This window comes from Hesperophylax consimilis, chromosome 24, assembly GCF_061612785.1.
Source record: "Hesperophylax consimilis isolate HC1 chromosome 24, BYU_Hcon_1.0, whole genome shotgun sequence".
Lineage (NCBI taxonomy): Eukaryota > Metazoa > Arthropoda > Insecta > Trichoptera > Limnephilidae > Hesperophylax > Hesperophylax consimilis.
The window spans coordinates 29933415-29950444 of NC_142859.1; the positions used below are offsets into that span (position 1 = coordinate 29933415).

A 17030-nucleotide genomic window follows, 5' to 3' on the forward strand; every position below is an offset into this window, starting at 1 on the left:
ATATGACTGTTTCTTTGTTTGCCCCCTATAGACTCATAAACTAAACCGATTTCGCAAAATTATTTCAAAGTTTGTTCTTATTAGTGCCAGAAGTGTTTAGAGAGTAGTTTAAAGGGTCGAAGAAGATAAAGACTCGGCACTGGAATGAGATACGATATCGAATAAAAATAAGTATAGATAAAGATATTATTTTGTTTTTTAATAATAGCAATGTGGAATACAGTAGTAAATGGTGGACATTAAGGACGTCCGAGGAAGACGTGGCACAATCAAGTTGAACAAAAACTTAAAAAAAAAATTAAATTCTGGAGAAGTAGTAGACTTAAAATTAGTTTGAAATAAAATTAAAAATTTAAAAATAGTGGACAGAAGAGACATCTCTGGTCAGTTTTGTATAGATTTTGCTCTGCAGGTGAGTGATAATGAATTACAGTCATTTTTGCATTAATCAGATGGATTCATCCAAATTATATTATTTGACAAAAGTGGCCACTATTCTTGTTTGGTGGATTTAAGACTAAAGGATTAAAATATTTTGTCACAATAAAGTGACAGTACTTTAGAATTTATTACAATGTGTTAATTCTTTATTATTCTAAATTCTACTATCTTGAGAGCTGGTCGTGGCAGATTATAATTTCATAGTGCGAATGCAAGTATTATTGACCACGATTGCCGTCCGCTGCCGAATTTAAGGATTAAGGAGCTAAACTCAATGCGAGTGATATTTTTGGTGAGTCTTCTGTTTTTATGTATTTGGTGGCTGGATTATAAGTTGTTACTTTTCCTGCAGAGTGAATTTAATAATCTACCCATTTTTTCATATGGAATTAATTAATCCTTGATGGTCTGTTTGACTACAAGCCAGATCATCACCAAATTCTTTAGAATAATATTATTTCCACCTTAAAAATACATCCAATTTTCAGGTACACTAGAATCCACAACATCAAAACATTACTTCAAACCATTCAAAACCCCGATTAACGCTGGGTACACGTTAGCTAGTTAAATATAAAACAAACAAACAAAAAAATTGGTTAAAAAAATATCTTTTGATCGAAAATTTTTAATTTAAATGCGAAAAATTTCCAAAGTAAATCATTCGTTTGTAATTTAAGTTTGAGCCCGTAAAAATGCTTTTTAAATAATTTTTCTATTTTTATTTTATATTTTATTTTATTCACGTAGTAGGTAAAGATATTTTTTTCTTAAATAATTTTCATTAATTCACAAATAAAATGGTGAAAAATCTATTTCTTCAAATAGCCTATATTAAATATTATGAAACGCAGATAAATAAAGCGGTAGTATTTGATCTCCAATCCAAATTGATGTTTGTAAGACACATTATAGCTTCTAGGGTTTAGTGTATTACTCCACTTATGGTTATGTGAAAAAATATCAATGAATGAACACAAATATTTTCATATTCACTTGCGTGAAAATGTTACAAAATTCTGTATATAAATATAATATTCCTGTTGAACCGTTTCGTATAATTCGTAACCAGGGATATTCTGGTTTTCTTTGAAAACGAGTAAACTGTTCAACCACTGTTAAATCACGAATTTCGGAAAAATTCCACAACACTTCCTACAAACGTTGTGAATGGAATAGAAGTGCGCCGGAAAACGTATATTTTTAGATTTTTTACAAGACTTAGCTGAACAGAAAGAGCCAAATAGGCCATTAAAATGAAAAAGAACGCGGTTGGATTAAGATAAGTTAGAATATTATTTTAATGAAGAAGATAATACTAATAAATCTAAACAAAACATGAAACAGAACAGGACATAGAAAATAAAAAGATCAAGTCACAACTAGGAAACGAACCCAGGATCTCTTGTCTTATCAATACAGGCGTCTTAACCACTCGACGATTGGCACCTTTTTATTATACGTCATATTTCAAATTCAGAACTAACAATATCATCTTGCAACTAATTTTTCTTACATTTTATTTAGAATATTATTTATTATCATTAGGTAATCCATATTAATTAGGTTAAAACGTATATTTTTTTACACTTTACTCGTCTGACTAGGGATGTCATGTGTTCAGACAGGCTAGTATTTGAAGTATATTTGTCCAAATGTTGTACATTTGTTTGGTTTTCGAAAAAAATTGTTTGGATTTACGCCACGTGTTTTGTATATTTTAATTAAATTGAATATTTTTTTTAAAGATTTGAGATTTTTTTGTAAATTAGATACCAAAAATTTGCTGAATATGTATTATCTACTGTGGGGACTTTGATTATAACTTTAATGATAAATTTTAGAGTCTTCGATTAAATTACATTAAAACTTTTAAGAGCTGGCCATTTGACAGAGCTCAAGTTATTTCAAACAACGTTTTAAATCAAGTCTAGACAATTTCAAAACTCTACTTCAATTTTGAAATAAAAGTTTTGTAAAAATCCATTAAAAATGCCAATCCCATCCGAAACTACGATCCTGTGAAGTTCACATTTAAAACAACGATTTTTTCCAACCGATCGTGACAATATCGCAGTTAGTATTTATATAGTAATAGTTTTTTTTGTGAGCTCACCTGTCATAGTTTTTTCATCATTTTAAGGAAGTTGCAATATAAGTTATATCGCCTCGCACCTTAGGCGGGATTCCGCGGTTTAAGAGGTTTTTCTTCGGAACTCCGCTAATAACAACTAGCTCTTGATGAAGAGAGAGTGTAAGACGAGGAAGTTTTGCTTTGAGCTCGGCCGATGAAATACAAATATTCTAGGTACCTGCTCAAAAGAAATAAGTGAATGAAGGTAACTAAGTAACCCTATTTATATAAAGTTATGGATTAGTTTCTTTCCTGTATGTATATATGAGCCAAAAAACATAAAAACATACTAGAAGTCCAATAACAATGTATACATTTACGTAAACTACTTACTTAATCACCCCAACAGACTTAGAAATATACTTTAAGGCGATGCCATACGTAGTAATGCAAAATCATGTGTTTTTGGTTTGAAAATTTGGTGGCCTAAAAATGTTTCAGATGCTTAAATTAAATACTGCGAGTAGAATACATCTTTTTATTTGAAATAACCGAGGGTTTTTTAGATAAGTCTTTTTATAAGCCCAGAAAAAAATAATGTAAAGGCCTATGAAAACTGCTTTAAAGTTCAAAATCTCCTACTTACGAACCCATTTTTGGTTATGATTTTATTGTATAGTATGGAAAATTGAGTTATTTATAAAATGATCGGAAAAAAATTAAATATTTATGCCTGAACATCCACAAAATAAAATAAAAGGCACTTTTTGGCCATGTTTTTTTCTTGCATAAATAAAAACAGGTGGATGGTGTGAAGTGGGAATTAAAACCTTATGGCCATCTACGTAAGGGTTGTTATTGATAGCGGCTCAATTTAAAATATTACACTACGTAGTGCATCGCCTTAAGTATTGCCCTGGTAAAAGACCACCATTCAAATTCAAAATGTTGATGAAAAGATTTTGACCCCTGTTTGGTTACCATATTTGAATAATCAGGTTCTTCCCAAACTAGTCCTAACATACTTTAACCTCATAATATTCTCCGACTGGGGATATCATAGTCTTACTGGCCCTGGCAGTTGGGAACAATTACATTTAACAGTTACATAAAAATAACAATACAGTGTACTTGATGGCTTTCCATTACTTTCAAGCTCACAAACACGCACTAAATCAAATTGGAAAGCAAACAGAATAGTGCTAAGATATTAAATTTACCCTCTATAATAGTGATGATAATGCTTACAAATTCCACAGCGAGAAACTCCTTTGAAATAAGGCCACAATATTTTTTATCGCAAACGTCGGCCTTCCTTTCAATCTGTCGATACTCTTCAGATATAACAATCATTTTTATCCTAGAATTTATTCTGCTAAGTCGACATAACGCATGGAACGTGTACAGTATTATTTATTTTTATATCTAAGTGAAATATTTCAGAGAAATAATAATTCCGCGTTGGGGATGACAGAACTGAACTAATTGGCACATCTCCAATGGAAAATATATAAAGTTTAACAAAAAAAATCGTAGAAATCCTCTTTTTGTGTGGCCTAGATAGTGTTTTTGCTGTAATAATAATTCTCCAACTTATCAAAAGTAATAAAATATCTTTTCCCCAAGGCCTAAGACGTAATCGTTATTATAACGTGCTCGTGAAAAAAACCTACAAGATGATAGTGTTTTACGATGAATAATTGGTTGGTAATTTGATGCGCTACGTTTTACCGACTGAGGTTTCTGGCAACAATAATAATTTACAATACAATAACCAATATTTAGAATATACGTAATGTTACGTGAACCACACAACATAGCCAATATCTTTTTTGCTGAGCTACTTGTTAGCTAAATGCTGATTTACAGGCCATTTTTGTCCCAAGGTTTGTGGTATAGCCAGAAGGAAAAAAAATAGTCTACAAAATACATATCACAACCACAGTTTACAGTATCTTTACTTCTTAAGGTACAGTAAAACACAATGGGTGGCAAGTACCACAATATGGCTATTCGACAATCTTAAATTAAAACACATTTTTTTATAATATTATTATTAACGGTAATTTCTTTATTAAACAGTATTAATATAACAACGTAAGTCGTTCCCAAATAGCAAATAAAAAAGTTAAGAATTCGAAAAGGTTAAATAAAGCTTGTGAAATTAATTATTGTGGCTTTTCTGATGTTTTCGGGCCTACGGATAAAAGTTCACGTATTTATTACCTTACTTTATAGTTGGTAACGTACTCGTGTGACTGGTGTGGAGTGTTTGGACGAAGATATTGATATTATGTGCACGTGCATCATACTTTCAATGAGCATTTATAGCAAATCAAATTGATGACATTTTGCACAGAGTTAACTGTATTATAATAGATACATAGTAAAAGTCGGCAATTAGTCTGGATACTCAAGCGAGAAAACAATGACACTGGAAACTGGAATACCGTCGAATCAAGTATTCGTAATAAGCATTCAGTGGCTATATATTTACGGAAGGGTAAGTATATTACAAGATCTTGCAAGTCAGTCACCGTTTTCAGTTGTATGGAGTACACTTTCATTTACATACTACCGAATTTCACAAACTACCGCATAAAACGTGTAGGAGATTCAAAGTTTATTTTACTGATTGTGATCATCAGAATGTATGATTTCATTGTCTTTAATCATAATAAATTCCTAGCGAATTGAATCGCTAACACGCTACTTTCTGATAAAACACCAGTCACCGAAACAGCTTGCAGGCGCGTGACGTCACCAACGGCATCCGCACGAACACACGGCGTAGAAAATTTAAAGAAAATGCATGTATAAAAATAAACCAATAATGACGTTATTCTTTTTCTTAACAAATTCCTTAGTAATTAAAAAAACAGTGAAAATCCCTATTAAAGGTCAGTAAATATTATTGTAATTGTTGTGAAGAGACCAATGGTATTACAAAATTCTGATAAAAAAAATATTTCGGTAACTAAATACTGTCGGGATCTATCTATCTTAACAGCGCTGGTGCATGGACAATGGACACCTGGCGCTCGTTTCTCTCGCCGCGGCCGTGTGAAGGATATCTCCCGTTGTCCTAGAGGGTTGGGATTCAAAGAACAACGATTGTATACAGGCTTAACAAAAACTCTGATCCATGCACTCTTATACTCATGAAAGAACCTTGAACATTCCATGTGTTATATTTTGTTTTCATTCGTACCCTGTTTTAAATTTTGTAAAAGGTATGTTGATTTTGGATCCCTTTAGATGTGGCACTTCTATAAATGAATAATTACTATTGTGTACTGGCCATATTGCCAGCATTGGATTATTTTTGGTTGCAGCGGTTGTCAAACTTGCGAACTAGTCTAGAGCTGAGGGCACTCTCTGATACCTTGACGGAAGGCGAGTATATTTGCCAAAATCCCCATTATTAATTGTAAGCTGGAGGCTTGATCCTTGAAAGATTTACTGTGGGGGAACATCTGTTGATTCGGCACCTGGAATTGGCCTTTTGGAAATCAGTCCCAATACGTTCCCAATCACATCACACGCGCCGTTCAACCTTAATATCGCTACGAATTTAAACGGTATCACACCGTCCTTCTATTTTGATAGCAAACCCTTTTGCCAGACAATAGTAGAACTAATATGTTAATATTTTGTTTCAATACAAATCTTGCTATTTTAAATTCTTCTTTCATTCTAAAAAAGCCAACCTTTACAGATAACAGTTCCTATAATCTAGAGCCATCTTAAATTAATGAAGATTTCATTGCTTATTTACATTAGATTCTTTGAAATGCCGCACTGTTGCTAAGCGTGTTTTTTTTAATAATACTTATCCACAACTTTGCACATTGTTACCACCTAATCCCACGGTAGCAACTCTTTCAATCGTATTACCAATTTACCATCTGAACTAAGCAGACCAACCGTGACTGTATAAAATTCTAAAAAATATTTTATTACTCACCTAATACTGTTAGATCTATTCTTCTAACGAGCGGTGGATGCATTGATACCTGGCACTCGTACGTCCCCTGGTCTCTCGCCGCCACTGGATGGAGGACCATCTTCCAGTCTCCTGGAGGGGTGGGCTGCAGAGACCAGCGACCATCACTGGCCAGAGTCAGCCGACCTGCTGATAGAAGGACGAAATCATCCCCTCGTCTTCTCACCCAGGATATCTGGAAGAAAGGTAACGTCATATAACTTGAAAATGTGTACATAGGCCAGAACGCACCAACTCCAAAAGGATCCAGACTAATCGGCTATTGCCGAGCACTTATTATTTTGGATTGGTTCGTCAATTACTGGGAAGGATCAAAAAGCATACCTATAGCACAACTAATTAAAGGATCAATTGAAATCCACAAACCACACAAAAATAATTACTATAAGGCCAAGCCTAATATTAATTGATTGGTATCAGGTATTAGATGGTTACACCAAAACTAAACGCCTAAAACCACAGAAAATTAAGGCGTTTATATAAAACCTCCTAACATAGCACATCTTGTTTAGCAAAAGAGTACTTAAGTACATCATCACGAGCTGTAAGTTTGAAAATCGAATGGTTAGTTAATTAGTTAATCTAATAGTTAGTTAATTTAATAGTTAGTTAGTTAATAGTTAGTTAATAAGTTAGTCATTAAGTTAGTTAATAGTTAGTTATTAAGTAAGTTAATTAGTCGAATTATTAGTAGGACTTGCCACGAACCGGGTTTATCGATTGTATACCTAAATACTGGCCAACAGAGGACTTACTGTTTAATCTTATTGTAAAATTGAAAAACTTTGTTATTTGGAATTTTAATTTTATGGTGTTTTCATGGGCCCTTCAACATATTTACTGCACATTTTGAAACAAAGTTATGATTTGATTCAAGATTGAAAGTTGAATTGATGAAATGAAACAAATAATTTATTTCGGCTCTCCGGTTTCAGAAGAACCCGTCAGGATGAACGTTTTTCGAACCATAAATACAGAAAGAATTAGTGTCTATTCAGTGACTGCTGGAGTGATGGAAAAGGTTTAATCTCAAGGGTATCGTATACATGAATAATAAATATTCCTTTCTGAACGGCTAGCTTGGTGGCCGATGAAAGCCAATAAAGAAAAATATATCTCTTCATGGAATTGACGCTAAGGAGTCTAAAGGCTATTAGCAATGTAGTTAATAACTAATATTGTTAAGTGTCATTCTCGCATACATAATGATATGAGCCTTTTTGGCATTTTCCAAGTGTGGTTAAGCCACAGAAAGTTGAAACGTTTTTATCAATACTCGTAAATCTGGATACTTTTTAATTTAATTTTTATTTCCGTTGCACTTATTAACATTTCAGAATACATCGTTGAATTTTTGCCACATCTGTATATGTTTTGTAAACTAAAAATATTAAGTAGCACAAAAATTATGCTTTTCCATTGTTTTCTCTGGTACAGTTTTACACACTTAACTTTTCAGACAACAAAGTAAGTGCTGACGAAAAATTTGTGATTTTTTGTAGCAATAAAATCCACACTAGAGACACCACCGATTGAAAAGTTAACTGCATCAAGTTGCATTTGAATTTCGACAGCAGTTGACAAAATAAGATTGTTATTGTACCTATTTAATTTTATTTTGTTAACGAATAATAATAATAAATATGTCTAATAAGCAAAGCATCGCAGTACTGGATGATTGCTACACGCAACTATCGTCAATGAAAACTAAAAATCTCGAACAGGAGCGAATAATTCGGCAATTATCGAATGAAATAATCACTCAAAATAATATCATTTCGCGGCTCGTTACGAGTATTGAAGTCTTTCGGAGTACCTACAGTGCGAATGACAAGGTGATTACAACGCGATCGAAAACAAAAATCAACCAAAATTCAAACTCAGGCGAGAATATTGATACCATCTCTCTCACACCTGCAGTCAGCCAGCCTCGTTTGGCAAACAGCAGTGAACCAGTTACCGTTTCCCCTGCGCCCGCCCCCGCCTCCGAGTCGGTTACACCGGCTGAGAGCAGCGGCGTTAACGTCAAGCAAACCCCCCGCACCGAGCCGCCCTCCTGCCCATTGTTATCATACAGTGCCGCCGTACGCAATAAAAACAAAATTTTAGTCGTAGGAACCAATGACTCGAGTAAGATTAAAGTAATACCCAAACAAAAATTTATTATCGTTTCACGCTTAGATCCCGACACGACGACGGAGGAAGTCATTTCCCATGTCAAAACGAATACAGCTCTCAGCTGTAATGCTGAAAAGTTTATGGCGTTTTCTAAAGAATACTCATCCTTTAAAATAGGAGTCGACGAGCAGAACATAGATTTACTACTAAAAGAAGAACTATGGCCCCGAGGAGTGGTTGTCCGTCATTTTAGATATTATAATAAACGCATTTCAGGTCAAGAAAACGCGAAAAAGCCGACCGAATCAAAATGACTGCTACTATACCAGAACGTGCGAGGACTTAGGTCTAAGATGAATCAATTTCTAGAAAATGTTCTTAACCAAGAACATAAATTCATCGTGATTACGGAGTCTTGGCTAAACGATTCGATATTTAACGCGCAAATTTTCGACAGTAGATACACAGTTTTCCGAAAAGACAGAAGCACTCAACAAACACGAGGTGGTGGACTACTGCTCGTTTTACTAAACGAAGAAAACATGCGAGCCGAACGACTTTCCCATCTGGAAACGGGAGACGAAAATTTATGGGTCAAAGTCACAATTCAAGGCTTATGTTTATTTATTTGTTCTGTTTATATCCCACCCAGTTCAAAAACGCATATTTACACGACTTTTTTCGAAACTTTAATTAGTAACTTAACTTACCTTGTTGATAAAAAAATCTTAGTGATTGGTGATTTTAACATTAATTCTTCACAAAATCCACGTGCAGTGAACACTGAGCTTTTATATGTTATGGAACTTTTTCAATTGAAGCAGTTTAATACAGTACTTAACTCATGTAATCGTACTTTGGATCTAGTATTAAGTAACTTTAGTATGTTTACAAAAAAATCCGATTTCTGTCTTGTTCAAGAAGATAATTATCACCCGACACTTGTGTCAGAAATTAGTCTTGATCATGACAGACCGTTGAAAAGTCGTTGTTTACATTCAGAAAATAACTTTCGTGGTTGGAATTTCCGCAAAGGAGACTTTGAGAAGCTGTACAGCCAATTGCGTGACCACAATTGGCTGGCTATCTTGGAGATCTCCGATGTTGACGAAGCAGTTAAGTACTTCTACGATACCCTATACGCGTATTTTGACAAATGTTTTCTAAGAAAAAAAGCGCCGCGAAATGAAAACTATCCTAGATGGTTTTCGCGTGAGATTATCGGGGACATAAAGACGAAGCTTGTATACCATCGACGGTGGAAACGATCAGGTTTGGATAGTGAACACGAGTTATTCAAATCCTATCGTACAAAAATTAAACATAGCATTTCAATAGCACACAAAAAATATATTGTGGAGGTAGAGAATAATGTTAAACACGATCCAAAGTCGTTTTGGAAATATGTTTCTGACAAAAAAAATGACAGAGGCCTCTTAAATCATATTATTCTGAATGATTGTACTTACAAAGGAACTGACGTACCGGAAGCTTTCGCAAAATATTTCCAATCTGTCTATAATCCAGAAAAAGCTGATTTTGATTCTTACGTACCAGGACAGATTGGATTGACAAAAGCTCAAAACATATCTATAGAAAACGTTAATAACATGGATTTCAGTTTAGCAATAAGAAAATTGAAACCAAAAACATCATTTGGCCCTGATTTCATTCCACCCTTCGTCATTAAGGGTTGTTCTGAACCACTGTCTAATCCACTTCTACATATATTTAATCTTACGATTAAAAACGGAATTTTTCCTAAACTGTGGAAGCTGTCAAAAGTTACCCCTCTACATAAAGATGGTGACAAGTGTCAGGCAACCAATTACCGTCCTATAGCAATTCTTTCCGCACCTGCCAAGTTATTCGAAATAATTATTCATAAATATGTATATGCCAAGGTTGAACCATTCTTGATCGAACAACAACACGGATTTCGACGTGGCCGATCAACCACTACAAACTTGATGGCATATACTGATTACGTGGCGAGAGCGCTCGATAATAATGAGCAAGTTGACACGTCATACCATGACTTTGCGAAAGCTTTCGATAAGGTTGATCACTTAGTGCTCTTAAGTAGGCTTGAAGAAATTGGTTTTTCCGAAAACTTAATTAAACTCTTTGCTAACTATTTAAAAGAAAGGGAACAATTCGTTTCCTATGGTGGTTTTAACTCTAACGCGTATCCTACAAACTCTGGTGTGCCGCAGGGTTCCAATTTAGGACCCTTATTGTTTCTAATTATTATAAATAATATTCGGGGAAAAATCAAATTCGTCCGTTTTTTACTTTTTGCAGATGATATTAAACTGTTCTTAAGAATAAGATCATTAGAAGACTGTAAAAAGCTCCAGGAAGATATAAATGCAATTATTGACTGGAGTATTGACAGCAAACTCGGTTTCAACTTCCAAAAATGCTCAGTTATGTGTTTTACGAGGTCACAAAAGATCGTATATTTTAATTACAAAATGAAAGATACATCACTAAAGCATACGGTGACTTATAAGGACTTAGGAATTGTGTATGACGCTCGCTTAACATTTCACGCTCACATTGAAAAGATCTGTAAATCAGCTACAAGAATGTTAGGTTTTGTCATACACAATTCAAAGGAACTGACAAACCTTGCAGTCATTAGGCTGCTTTACTTTAGCTTAGTGCGTAGCATTCTCGAGAGTGGATCTCAGGTATGGGGGCCAGAGGACACTGTCTATGTACTAATGGTCGAGAAAATTCAAAAGAAATTTTTACGATACCTCTATATGAGAGAGTTTGGTTTTTACCCATGGCTGTTTCCAACAGCATTTATCTCGGGAATGCTGAATATCTGCAGCCTTAGTTCCAGACGGGACGTCGCATTATTGATGATGGCTTACAAGCTTCTGAATGGTTTAGTATCAATTCCAGACATTCTGTCAAAAATAGGACTTTATGTCCCGGATAATTTCACGAGAGGCCGCCAACACAGGCTTTTAATTCTTCCCAGGTCCAGAACTAACTTACCAATGGTGATGCCCCTGGGAAGACTCACTAGGTTAATTAACTCCCTTCCAGCTAACTTGGATATTTTCCATATGTCCTACAACGACTTTAAGCGCAAAATATTGTATTTGTTTTAACTGTATACTTATGTATAATTTTTTTTCCATATTTTGTTTACCGCTTTTGCATATGTTTTAACTGTATACTTATGTATAAAATTTTCTTCAATAATTTGTTTACCGCTTTTGCAATGTATTGGTTTTTGTACTGTTTTTGCAAATAAATAAAAATAAATAAATAAATAAAAAAAAAAAAAAAAAAAAAAAAAAAATAATAATATTCCAAATATGTCTAAGACCTACAACATTTAAAGAATCAAAAAAACTCAGATTAATGAATATTATGTTATGGAATAAAACAGCAGAGTGAAATTTATCATAATAATTATTTTAAATCCAGAGAGCAAAAAATACTACATTATGCCTATTATATTCACGGGCGACCTTGATGTCACAGGCCAAACAAATTGCTGTATGAAATATATGTATATTTGCTGGACAGATCCATCCACATGATATAATTGTTTATATGTCTGCCGGACAGATTCATCCGCACGATGTAAATTTATGTATGTATGCCACATATATCCATCTACACGATATAAATATATGTATGTCTGCCAGACAGATCCATTCACACGATATAAATGTATGTTTGTCTGCCGAACAGATCCATCCACATGATGTAAATGTATGTTTGTCTGCTGATAGATCCATCCACACGATATAAATATATGTGTGTCTGCATAACAGATCCATTCACACGATATAAATGTATGTATTGCTATCGGACAGATCCATCCGCACGATGTAAATGCATGTTTGTCTGCCAAACAGATCCATCCACATGATGTAAATGTATGTTTGTCTGCCAATAGATCCATCCACACGATATAAATATATGTGTGTCTGCATAACAGACCCATTCACACGATATAAATGTATGTATTGCTATCGGACAGATCCATCCACACTATGTAAATGTATGTTTGTCTGCCGATAGATCCATTCAAACGATATAAATGTATGTTTGTCTGCCGAACAGATCCATCCACACGATGTAAATTTATGTTTGTCTGCCGATAGATCCATCCACACGATATAAATATATGTGTGTCTGCCGGACAGATCCATTCAAACGATATAAATGTATGTATTGCTGTCAGACAGATCCATTCAAACGATATAAATGATTATAATGAGCCTTGAAAATGCTTCTGTGACGTCATGACTCAATACTAAACTTAAATCTAAAAAAAAATATGTTTCCATTTTTCCATAAAATTTGGAACCTGTATTCAACTTGCCTTGGAACGCGTATTAGACAATTAACTTAATTGATGACAATCGCACATAAAATTAATTGCAAACTATTACACAATCCACTTAAATAGATTGCTCGTGCGCACTACGCTTGAGTTGTATCCAGATGTAACCATAAATTGTAATCGATTTTCCCATGTGTTCTATAAGGACTATTTCATGGTTGGGATCCTTAAAAGGCTGAGAAGCCTTAGATTCAATATTGTTAAATCTGTTGGTAGTAATTTTGTTTCAATGAGGTTGTCTCCTTAAATTTCAAATAAAAATCACATTAATAAGAACATTCAGAACTGTTAGAATTTTTGGAAAATACCGATAGTGGCAAGGATAAACGGTCGAATTATTGATATTAGCGGCCGGCAAATAAGATTGTGACATCACGGTACATGCGCTGTGGTACTGCAGAAATGTCATTCGAATTATGAATTGTTTTAATCGTGCCTCGTCTAAAATCACGAGACACCGTTTTATAATTCTATACATTTTACCCAAGTTCTCTATGAAAGCTGAAAACATCGTCATTTTTGAAAATGTCGAAAAACTAATTTAACTCACGTTATAAACTCTAACTAACTAACCATCACGCCGTTTCCCCGCAGGGGTAGGCAGAGAGGACGGACCGCCAAACAACTCGGTCTTGGCACACACTTCTTGCCTCATTCACATTCATACATCGTCTCATACATACTCTTCTATTGTTCTGACTCTTGACATGGCCCGACTCAAGTATCTGATTCACTTGATCGTGTCATGTCTTCCTCGGGCGTCCCCTACTTCTGCTACCATTCGCATTTGCATCATATATCCTCCTTACACTCCTATCTTCGCTCATTTGCTCTACATGCCCAAACCATCTAAGCGTCCCTTTTTTAATCTTACTCATTACACGTACATCAGCCTTGCACTCTTTGCGTATATACACATTCCTCACACGATCAAACATGGTTTTACCACACATACGCCTCAGGGATCTCATTTCAACAGTATTTAATCTACTTTCATCCTTTCTTTGCCAGTTCCATGCCTCACTTCCATACATCAAGGTAGGTACCAGCACTCCGTTGGGGACTGCTAACTTCGCTTCTTTGGACAATTTTTTGTTAGCGCAAACGGCGTTCAGTCCTCCATTAACGGAATTACCTGCATTTACCCTTCTTTCAATATCTCTGTCGGCTCTTAAAATGAAATATATTTTTATACCCTTGTTGCGTCCAAATCATCCATAAAAATATAGACTTTATGCCTACGTAATTTGACACCCACTTTAGTAACATTTTGTCCTCTACCATTAAAAATTAAAGTTATAAATATATTTGTCTGCCAATCTTCTTTTGATTAACATAGACAATAGATATCTAATTTAGTTTAATCACACATTCAAATCCGCCAATTAATTTCGCTACCGAGGAAATTATGTTAAACTCGGTCATATAACTCTCAAACCCCAACATATATTTAAAAACATCAACGTTGACCTCCGAGCTTACTTTTATTAATTCCAGCGTAAAACCTCTTATCTAAGAAAACCTACAAAACTAACGCTAAAAGTAGAGTTTTGTTAGCATAAATATTAAAATTATTTCCAGAAGAGCTTTGTAAAAAACACTGAAAACTTATCAATAAAGCTTTGGTTTACGGAATGGATGGTTTGGATCGGAGTAAGTCCTTTGAATTCTAGGTGAAAGCAGCATTACTGCTTGTATTCTGGTGATAGAACGGCAAACAAAACATTGATGGAGTTTTTAATTTTACCGTCCCCTTTTGTAACATATTTTTTTTACATCGAAATATTTTTATTGCATGGCTTACTGTTCAAATCTAGAGGTACATCCGAGTAAAGGAGTAAAATTTATTTAATGCTCTTTTTTAACGCCAGTGTTGAAAGCTTACCGTTCTATCCCCAAGATCGGACACCCGGCACTGCAAGACCACCTTCCCCCCTAACTGCGCCGTCACGTTGGTGGCGGGTCCGTCCACGAATGCGGGCAGTGGGTCAGGCGGGGGCCCGCGGTCCTCCTCTTCCGCATCGTCCTCCTCGGCCGCGGCCCCTTGGCCACCCGCTTGACTGCCCCTGCTACCGTACACCTCCGTGTAGTAGTGCGGGTACTCCTTCCAATAGAAGCCGGAGGGCGCGTGTCCGAGAGGGGAGTCGGTTTTCACTGGAAGAAAAAAATGATATTCTCTTTAAATTATCAAGTGCGAAATACTAACAAAATAACTGGTTTTCAATTTCTTTGATTTTTTATATGTAGAAAATGCCTCTTAATTTATGAATGGTATAATTTTAAAATCCTGAAAACCGAAATTAAGTGGTGAAAATCCCGAAAAACGAAATCCCGTAAGTAGAAAAGAGTGTTTCTTCAAGCAGTAGAAAAACATTTTAGAAATGTACCTGATACCTAAGTTCTAAGAGATGAATAATGAACATTTTGATTTGGTTTTTAATAAAATATTTTTGATAAGTATGATTTTTTTATATATCTCACAAAGGAGAGTATCCCGGTGTTGTGGTAAGGCTTTATTTTGTATACAAATCCACGCTTGACCTTCAAAACAAGAGAAAGGTCGTGCTAACATGAGATTTCTAAAAATTACCCCATGCCATTTACCAACCCTTTAAAGCGGAATGTGGTGAAATTGGTGAAATTTTTGCATACTTGACGATCAAAATAAATAAATAACTACTGTCTTCGTCTGATTTCGAGGCCGGGGACTTGGGTGAGTATTTAACAAAATATGAATGCTTTACCAATATTTCCCATTACAACTTTATCATACTAAAACTAAATATCTGAAGCTGCAAACATTATAAAAATACGATTTAATTTGAATTGCTTCCTTCTATTTTAAATTTATTAATAAGCTATGGTAGTTATTTTAATCTTGTGAAGTTATCTTTTCATATGCCTTAAATTATTCACCTTGCCCAACTGCCAAAAGAGGTGTAACGCTATTTCGTTCATTTAATTTTCAAATACGAAAAAGGTTACCAGTAATAAAAACGGTGTTTCTTTTAGTACTCTATTTATTCTAGCATTAATCCGCTTCCCCTTTTATATTCAATTCACTTTAAAAAAGTTAAATTCACTTCCAAAAACGTGAACAAAATTCGAGAACAAACCGGAGTTGCCAAGTACAATGGACAAACAAACAAAAAATCACTTTGTCCAAGTTATCGTCAAAGGAGGAAGTTTAAGTTTACCGAGACAAGGAATACCTAATTATTATGGTTGCGGCTATAGCGAGAAAAAAAAAACTGACATTTAAAAGTTTGCTAAACAAAAGATAGCTGGATAATTTTATTCGAAGAAAGCGGTAAAGGTTCTGGAAAAGAAGTCCAGATGTAAACTATCGCAAGTTGAAAATGGACAAAATCTTTAATTTTTCTAATATTTTGTTTTCTTGTACCTTCAATTACTAAACAAAATTGTAATATATTATAGAATTTTCAATATATATACTTACCTGACTTATTTTAACCACTGATCCTGACCTTATTTTCAGTAGAAAATGATAAAGAAATTTTGATCCATATGTAACTTTTTACTATTTTACATATTGCCACTGGTTAGTGGTCACTTGGTACTTACCGAAACCCCCACTCCGACCCTAACTGTATTCTTCAAACAACCTAAAAATAAATAAATTTAAAGAAATATTCTATTTGCATCTACTATTACAGTAAACTTCTCTACAGGATTCCTGATTTACGAAACACCAATTATTATTTTTTCTCTCAAAAAATACACTTAATTAAAAATTCATCTAAAAAAGAAAAATTACACCGCTTCTTTCTTATTTTCTACTTTTATGGAATTCACAAAAACCTTTTGTAGCTTAAAATAAATTGAATTCCAGACGAATTTATTTTACGAAGCTTAAAATTTGCAATAATTTCTGATAGCGTTGCTGAGAATTTCACAATTATTAAGCTTTAAATGCTATAGCGTTTATTCCAAGAACCATTCCTATTAGTTATGAGTTATTAAAGTAACAACCCACTATAAACTAAAAGTTA

At 34.4% G+C, this 17030-nt stretch overlaps 1 protein-coding gene across 2 annotated transcripts in view; it reads right to left on the reverse strand.

Moving 5' to 3' along the window:
- The window catches only part of LOC149412184 (opioid-binding protein/cell adhesion molecule-like), a 542679-nt gene that overhangs the window by 281451 nt on the left and 244198 nt on the right, over positions 1-17030 (reverse strand). For both annotated transcript variants that reach the window (XM_089646391.1, XM_089646392.1), the window contains 2 exons: positions 14903-15171; positions 6483-6696 (listed from right to left, as the gene is read on the reverse strand). In XM_089646391.1, coding sequence (XP_089502517.1) covers positions 6483-6696; positions 14903-15171 — 483 coding nt within the window. The remainder of the gene's footprint in view (positions 1-6482; positions 6697-14902; positions 15172-17030) is intronic.